Here is an 8,856-nt window from a genome sequence, read left to right as displayed (position 1 = left end):
GGCATGTGTGTCAAGAAAGGAGTCGCACGGCATGCTGGAAATTGTAGTTTTTCCGCCAATGTTGTCCCGCACGTCCTGGACGAGACACAGGGCTCCTTGACTACAATTCCCAGAACTCCCAGCGCACCTTACTTAAGTCCTTTACTTTCAGCACGACCTTCCGCGGTTATCCAGCCGGTTACTTAACAAGACTACAATTCCCATGAGGCTCAGTAGGACCAATTCAGAGTCTAGGGAAACAATGAGATGTGTTCTTTGTGGCCTTACCGGTGATGAATGGTTGTATGAGCGGTTGCATTTCGGGCCCCTTTAGCGATAACCCGAAGGAGCCTGAAGGAACTCTAGAACAGGCAGAAGCTGAAGTCCGACGAGGTGGAACGGAAGTACCGTGTGGGAGTGAGGAGGAGCCGGAAGTTAAGGCGGGGAGGGGCGGGGGGTGGAGGGAAAAGCAAGCCAGGAGGTTCTGCGGCCGCTTCTAGTAGTTTCCAGGCGCTGCCGGCGACTGGAACCAGGCGGTCCTGAGGCTGTGGCTGTGGCTGCTCGGGAGTTGGTGGCGGTGCGACAGGAGAGCCGATGGCCAAGTGGGGTGAGGGTGACCCACGCTGGATCGTGGAGGAGCGGGCGGACGCCACCAACGTCAACAACTGGCACTGGTGAGGGCCAGCGGGCCAGGCCGCGGGAGCCCTCGGCCCGGCCGGGGTTGCGGGTCCCTGGAACTTCGGTCGGAACAAAGCTAGGGCCCGGGGCAGCCCTGCCGGGAGAGGGGGTGGGGTTCTTATTCTGGCAGGGGTCCCTAGTCCCAGGTCCCTCCACACACCACCACCTGCCTCTGTTTCGGTGTTTGGAGGGCAAGGGGGCGACGGGGAGGGCTGCACTCAGAGGAGGGATTCCAGAGATGCGAGAACATAACCTCCTAGCCGATGCATCCAGCCTCAGCGGGGACATGCTTCCCACACGTGGCCGGAGGAACCAGTGAGACCCACACTGCCGTGGATTGTGTGGAGAGATGCTGGGTTAGGCTCGGGGCTGCGGGTTTGGAATTGCTCTTCTGCGGCTTACGGGTGAGATTCGGAGTCAGCCGTAGGGGACCGCTGCCTAAGTCTAGAGGGCAAAGGTTTGGAACGTGTTCTGCAGGTGCCGAGAGCTCAGTGATGCTGAAGATGCCGTGGCCTCTCACCCGGAACTATTCATTTGGTTGTGTTGTAACTCCCGGGACTGCCCCTGGTTGCCGGGCAATCGTGGTTTTATAACGTAACCACTTTTAAAAGCCTCTTCTCCTTTATGAAATTAAAAGTACTGTTTCCTTATCTGTTCACTCCACTGAACTTTGTTCATACTGTCTTTAGTGTATTTTTACTTTGTTGCAGTTCTTTTCGCTTCTGGTTTCCCGGTTTCTCTACTAGTTAGTACATCGGGAGGCAGAGCGTGATTTTTCTTCTTTATATCTCAGCCTGCCAGCATTTGGTCTAATTTTTGTTTTGAAGCCCTGACTTACTTTGTTTTCATGGCCATCTAGAGGACACAAAATGTGTAGGTAGGGGATTTTGAGCACCGCCTGAATTTGACAGGTCAGAACGCTGTGCTAATGAGGTCAAGATTATCAGTTTATTGCTTCCTGGACCTGTTAGCTAAATACTGCATTCTGTGGCCCACTCTTGTACTCCTGACCTCAGCAAGATGGTCACAGTTTTCCATTTGGTCAAACGGGGGCGCCATGTTTAAGTGTCAGATACTGACCCTAGCACCATCATGCTGAGAAAGGAAAGCATAATTTTCCATTTGACTTGCAACCATTCCACACAGCTGTTGTCTTTATTGGCAACATGGGATTCCTTGCCTTCCTAAATGGGTGGATGTCCTGGAGTGGGACTGATCTTTTCAAACTTCTTGCCAGACCTCTTTCAGCCTTGGATTCTCTTGCACAGAGCAAGCAGTGTATCTTTCATGCGACTCCTGGTCCATAGCTTTATTTCTGTTTTGCAGGACAGAGAGGGATGCTTCAAATTGGTCCACGGATAAGCTGAAAACCCTGTTCCTGGCAGTGCGGGTGCAAAATGAGGAAGGCAGATGTGAGGTGACGGAAGTGAATAAGCTTGATGGAGAGGCATCCATTAACAATCGCAAAGGCAAACTGATCTTCTTTTACGAGTGGAGCATCAAACTAAACTGGACAGGTAAGTCTATGCCAGGCTATTAGGATAAACGTTAACCGCATTTTGGTTGACCTCTTTCGGAACCAGGGAGAACAGTTTGGGGGAAGTTAGGAGCTCTGCCAGGGAGACGGTGCTGCTTTGGAGGTCCGTAGCAGTCGGTACTGGTGCTAGAATTTCTCTGCTGCTTCGGGACACTAAATATATTTCCTTTCTGGGGGAAAGTGGGGGGTGTGTCTCACAAGTCCCCACCCGTGAGGCCTTTGGGCCACATATGTTAGGACATATGTTGAGGTCCTGTTTCTCATACTGGCTCTTACCTCTTGGGTGGTTGATTTAAAGGTGGGAAGGGGGATTTTTTTTTAGTCTTGATCTTTTCTTTCTTTCTCCAGTGTGAATCTATCAGTTTCGACTACTGTGCTAATGAAATTTGTGGGTGACTGTAATTTGGGGCAGTTTTATTCTCTAATTTATGTCCCTCCTGTGAAGGTATTGGCAAAGAATTAGAGCCATGTGTGTGCCCCACCTAGATGATCCTGATAGTTGGGAGGATGAATTTTATTTTTTTTAATTTTATTTTTTTTAAAGATTTTATTTATTTGACAGACAGCGATCACAAGTAGGCAGAGAGGCAGGCAGAGAGAGAGGAAGGGAAGCAGGCTCCCCGCTGAGCACAGAGCCCGATGCGGGGCTCGATCCCAGGACCCTGAGATCATGACCTGAGCCGAAGGCAGAGGCTTTAACCCACTGAGCCACCCAGGCGCCCCTGGAGGATGAATTTTAAAAGGCAGTAAAGCTAAAGGAATACATATAGGGGCAAAGCTTAAAATAGATTTGTTTCAATGAGCATTTCTCAAGTAAATGTTAATAAAGAGGGGGGAAAGTAAATGTATCTGGTCATGACTTTTTAAAAAAACTCCTAAAGTATTGTAGTCTGAAAGGACCCTTAGGTGTTCTCTTGCCCAGTCCTCTTTCTATACATTCAGACGCTGAGGTCGAGAGAAACGAAGATAAACGACTTGCTGGTTAATTTTGAAATACAGTCAGTTCTGCTATAACATCACCCATGTGTTCTAGAGATTACCATACTGTGTAAAATTGCTCAACCAAAACCACAGGGCTTATAGGGAAGATAGGGTTAGGAACAGGACACAACACCTAAAACCTTCATCGGTGACACGTTTTTTTAAATGTAGGAATGTAAAAATTGATAGCACAGCTCTACACGTTAGATGGGAAGAAATACACTAAAAATACAGTAAACGTGTTGCTTTACCTTAACAAAGACCTGAAGTTCACTTGTGAGAGTGGGCACCAGAAGGCTTACAGCAGGCGGGTTATTGTGAATTGGCGGAAGGAGGGTCAGCTGAAATCGGGGGGGGGGGGGGCACGATGACACCAGCATGGGTGGCCTGGCTCATAAGACATGGGCCCCTGAGGTTGCTAGTAGATGAATGTTTGGAAAGTGTGTGTCTTGTGTATTCCTGTGCAGATCTTTCAGCCAGGTGTGGTTTTGTGTGTTCACCTAGTGTTTCTTACGAAGAAATCCCGTATTAGCAAGCATGAAATTCATGCTGTGATCAGATTGTCCCCTAATAATGTCAGTCGCATTGGGACAAACTTCTTTTTTCAGAAAGAGCATCTTAGCAGAACTGACTGCCTTGATCATTGACCCGAATGCTCCCTGGCAAAATTCACGCTAGCACCACATCCGTATAGCTCTCAGTCCCATACAGTAATAACACAGTTGGTCTCGACAGATTTAATGAGGAAAGACATTTCTTCTGAGGAAGTGGGGGGAGGGTTGATTGCATCTGGCATTCTCAGAATAAAGAGGGTCAGTGCGGTCGTTCAAAAGAAGCATAAGCGGAGGAGTAGTTAGGACCCGAGAGCAGACTTCGCCTGCAGGAGAGACTAATGACCTTGCATTGCTTTTGACAGGTACCTCGAAGTCTGGAGTGCAGTACAAGGGACATGTGGAGATCCCCAATTTATCTGATGAAAACAGTGTGGATGAAGTAGAGGTTTGTGCTTCCTAATTCCTCATCTGAGTCTTCCACATCCCCTCTTCCCAGAGGAGAAAAATGACCTGTCATTCAAGATTAAAGCCCAGGCTGAGTCCCAGCATTCAGAACCTCAGTCTGCAGATGATTTCCTAGGTCTGTGGTGCCATTGGGAGCTGCCAGCACAGCTCGTGCTCATTTAATTCCTCTGTCTTAGCTAGTCACTTGGGTTCTGACTTAGCCACCGTGGCTTTGACAGAGAGAACCTGAGAAGGAACACTCATGGGGATTGGAAGAAATACCCCAGCCCTCACACATTTCCTGTGGAAATGTCAGCAGTTACCTGATTGCGCAGCACCCGCACTCCACGCTGTGGGTCCCCCGCACGTTATTTACCACCTACTTCTGATCTTTCACTCAGATTAGTGTGAGCCTTGCCAAAGATGAGCCTGACACAAATCTCGTGGCCTTAATGAAGGAAGAAGGGGTGAAACTTCTAAGAGAAGCAATGGGAATTTACATCAGCACCCTCAAAACAGGTATCCCTTGAGTAGTTATCTATGCCTTGAGGAGGTAGTGCCCCCCACCCCGGCCATCAGACTGCTGTGAAGGGGCCTGACAGTCCTTTCTCTGCCAAATGAATAAAGATTTGGGGGGGAGGGGGCTTATTTCATCTCAAAGTCCGTCTATCACCTCAATAAGGGGAAAGATCTAGAGATGGGTTGTCCGATATATTGACTGTTGAGCTCTTGAAATGTGGCTAGTCCAAATGGAGTTGTGCCCTGAGTATAAAATACAGTGGGTTTTGAAAACCTGGTACCCAAAAAAAGAATGTAAATGATCCATAGCTTTTTTTATATTGATAACCTTGAAATGATAGTTTGGATAGCAGAGGACTGGGGTAAATATATTGTCAAAATTAATTTCACTTGTTTTAATGCTGTAATGTGGCTACTGGCAAATGTAAAATTCTGTGTGAGGCTGACCTTGTATTTCTGTTGGACAGTGCTGACCTAGACTTGGCATCCCCAGACTCGCTGCTTGAGCACAGTCGTGGACTGTCTTTGATACGCATTCTCCAGGGACCCAGGGGGGTCATTAGGTAGCAGTTAGCTCTCCCCCTTAGAATTCCAGTTCTGCCCGTATGTTCTGATTTTGATGTTGGAGTACCTAGCGTGGCTGTCAAAGGGAACCAGCGTAGAAGGTCACACCTCTTTGGGTGGGAACACGTGCTCTAGTGCGGTGACTAGTTGTGGCTGCTCTACAGAGGTAAGGCAGAGCGGAGAAGGGGGACTGAATCTGCATCCGTGGGCATCTTGCCCTCCTCTTGAAGTCACTGCAAGTGCCGCTGCATTCATTCACTCCTATCTGTGGTAAACCTCATCCGCATTTAACAAGTTATGATGCTTCTAGTGGAATCGGGTTCAAAACAACCCTAGTTAACATTCTGTATTCTACAGCATACGCTCAGATGCCTGTCTCGCATAGACCAAAGGGAAAGTCATGAAGTAGATAGGCTCTTTCTCTGTCGTTACCTCGTTCTGGGGTAAGGTGGCCATGTTCGTCAAACTCTAAAGAAGCCCCAGATCTCATCTACTAAGAAATAACTTCCAGGAGTGGGGGTTTTATCTTTTCAGAGTTCACGCAGGGCATGATCTTGCCTACGATGAACGGAGAGGCAGTAGACTCGACCGGGCGGCCAGCACTGAAAACTGAGGAGCGTAAGGTACGTGTATTTCCATGTGCTTTTCTCTCTGACCTTAACCTCCAAGCCAGAGTGGCATATGATCTGCCCGTGATGCTTTTCACAGAGTCCGCAATATGTAGTCATTGCGTTCCTCTTTAACCTGGTTTTTATTCATTTAGAGCAGACCCCTAGAGCAGATGGAAGCTATCGGGGGCTTCCGAGTCTCCTGACTGCATTTAATACCAGTTAGGAGGTTATGAACACAGGATAGCGTTTACCTTTCATATGGCTTTGGTATTCCTTCCAACTGGGGTGCTGCTCTGTCCTACTTTGATACTGGAGGTCTCCTGAAGGTACCAGGGTTAGATCCCTACATTCACCTGTCAGGAAATGGATTGATTTCACATTTGCAGGGTGAGCAGATATTTTTGTGGAGGTGGACCTGTATGGCTCAGGCTCAGCACTTGGTCGGCTGCCCTTCATCAGCACAGTGAAGGGAATCCCAGAGGGGAGGTGGCTGCTTCTGGCTATTTAAGCACAGACTTTTTCTTTGAGAATTACACTGAAATACCTCATGGTTTGCCACATCTTTTGGTCAGTGGGGTTTTCAGTGAGTATCTCTCCTCCTTCACCTGGATGGTGTTTTCAGTGGGACTCGATGTTCTGGGCAAGTCCCCCTCCTGACTGAACCATCCATACACATTCCCTCCAAGCCCCTGGGGTAGTTAGCACCAGAGGCAGAGACGTCTGTGAGGATGAGTACACAGGCCTGTCCTGGAAGCCGTGTTCCTGCAGGTTTCCCCATCCCTCTAAACCTTTCTCACTGCCGCCTCCACAGGCTAAGTCTGCTCCTTCAAAAACCCAGGCCAGACCTGTTGGTGTCAAAATCCCCACTTGTAAGATCACCCTTAGAGAAACCTTCCTGACCTCACCAGAGGAGCTCTATAGAGTCTTTACCACCCAAGAGGTAAGTATAATCCTGTCCTTCAGGCCTCAGGGCATCTGCTGTTCTGGGTGACTTGGGTTGTGGGCACGTCCCCTCTCTGTGCAGAGCAGATCCTAGAAAGCAGAGCTCTGAGGTTTTCCTCCTACAGGCGGAGGCAAAGGAAAGACCCTTCTGTTCAGCTACTCAGCAAAGTGGACATGCCTTCTTTTTCCTCCCACGTACTAGTTTTGGGTGGTGTGAGTGGGCACCACTGGACGCGTTCTTGTTAGGAAAGGGAACGGATCTGAAGGAATGGCATCCTGGATTCACAAAGCATTACTCAAGCCAAAGCCTTGAGTAGTGGCTGTTCCTTTGTAGTGGAACAGAATAGAAGCTGGTCATTGGGCAAAGTGGTGCCTTTGGAAATGAGAGCTGAGGTGTGCAGGTGTCAGCTGCCTTGGTCCCTGGGTCCTACTGAGAGGGACATCGTCTTCCACCTCCTTTGTTTCCACAGCTCGTTCAGGCCTTTACTCATGCTCCCGCAATGTTGGAAGCAGACAAAGGTGGGAAGTTTCACCTGGTAGATGGCAACGTCTCTGGGGAGTTCACTGATCTGGTGAGTGCCTGCTAGCCCCAGACCCAGGATGTAGTCTCTGGTGAGAAAAATACATTGTTCCTTCTTTTTTCAGCTCCGTAGGTAAAATTGAATCTCTCCAGTTTGCAAAGATTTATTTTTGATTTCCAAAAGAATGTTGCAGTTAAATTTTCTTGCTTTCCTCCAGTTTTTTTTTCCTTAGTGGAGTAAAATTAGTTCTTCCTGAAGTGATCCTTTGTGGAAGAGGGGTCATACATAGCGGTGGGTGGTGGCTTTCCATTGGCGGCACTGAAATGTCCCCTGGGCACAGCTGACTCAACTGTACTTTAGCGTAAGGGGAGAAGCGGGGCTGGGATTGGAGCAGAAGCCAACTCCGTGGTTGTTCGCTTTGTGCCCAAGTGGTAGAATCGCACGGGTGATAGACTCCGTACGAAAGGCAGGCGGCTGCTCCCAGCCAGGATTGGGGACGTGGGGGTCCACAGCACAGAGTGATCTCTTCGATTATTTTAGGTCCCTGAGAAACTGATTGTGATGAAGTGGAGGTTTAAATCTTGGCCAGAAGGTAAGTATACGGATTTGCCCATGGCCGTTACCCCCGGAACTCATTCTTTTCCCCTCATCTCAAGTCCTGGTGGAAATCCTGGATCCTCTCTGCCTTTCCCCAGGGCACTTTGCCACCATCACCTTGACCTTCCTGGACAAGAACGGAGAGACTGAGCTGTGCATGGAAGGCAGAGGTGTGCCGGCCCCCGAGGAGGAGAGGACGCGGCAGGGCTGGCAGCGGTACTACTTCGAGGGCATCAAACAGACCTTCGGCTACGGCGCACGCTTGTTTTAGGCCTGGCAATGGGGGGGCTGTGCGCCCCCTCGGCCCAGCCCTCTCCTGACTAGGGCGTGGGACTCCCAGGATTGCACCATCCCAACCACTAACTTGGGGCTGGGGCCCCTTCCCTCCACGTATAGCTGGGGTTTGTGCATGTTTTCTGCTGGGTGGGATCAGAGGGCAATTTTTCTTTTATGTGTACATACGCTAAATAAACGTAATTTAAAAAACGTGCACATCTGGCAGCCCGTGTTGATGGGGTGGCTGGTACTCATGAGTCCCCTTGAACACACTGAGTTAAAGGGTGGAAAAAACAGGTTTTGTTTACACTCTGGCTGAGGGTAGAGGCATAAAGGAAGGCTGCTGCTCCTGCGCTCTCCTCTCTGCGGACTGGTACAAAGCTGCTGCTCCCCTCCCCGTCGGAAGACAGGGCCAGGGGCGGTGCTCTGGGGTGGACAGTGCCCAGAAACCTCACTGCTGGCGGAGGTGGCATCCTGGGCTCCCCTCTCCATGTGGCCTCTGAAATCCTCTTGCAGGAATAGATGAGCACTGGGTGCTGCTGTGAGATGTGGAAAGCTGCCCACGCTGTGGCTGAGTGGAGCGGGCCTCAGGTTCACAGCTGCTGCTTCCCGAGCAGTCGCTAGGTACCAGACGCTGTGTAACCCCTGTGCAC

General features: G+C 49.7%; 1 protein-coding gene across 1 annotated transcript; it reads left to right on the top strand.

The window, feature by feature from the left end:
- Positions 1-162: 162 nt before the first annotated feature.
- On the top strand, positions 163-8,419 carry AHSA1 (activator of HSP90 ATPase activity 1). Its single transcript, XM_080807761.1, has 9 exons — positions 163-653; positions 1,984-2,174; positions 4,092-4,174; positions 4,575-4,692; positions 5,791-5,879; positions 6,679-6,807; positions 7,280-7,381; positions 7,871-7,922; positions 8,026-8,419. The coding sequence occupies exons 1-9, from the start codon at positions 574-576 to the stop codon at positions 8,196-8,198; spliced, it is 1,017 nt and encodes a 338-aa protein (XP_080663887.1). The 5' UTR covers positions 163-573; the 3' UTR covers positions 8,199-8,419.
- Positions 8,420-8,856: the final 437 nt, after the last annotated feature.

This window comes from Martes martes (assembly GCF_963455335.1).
Source record: "Martes martes genome assembly, chromosome: 7".
NCBI classification, from domain to species: domain Eukaryota; kingdom Metazoa; phylum Chordata; class Mammalia; order Carnivora; family Mustelidae; genus Martes; species Martes martes.
Note: the sequence above shows the minus strand (reverse complement) of the source record. Positions and strands in the feature narration are given on the sequence as shown.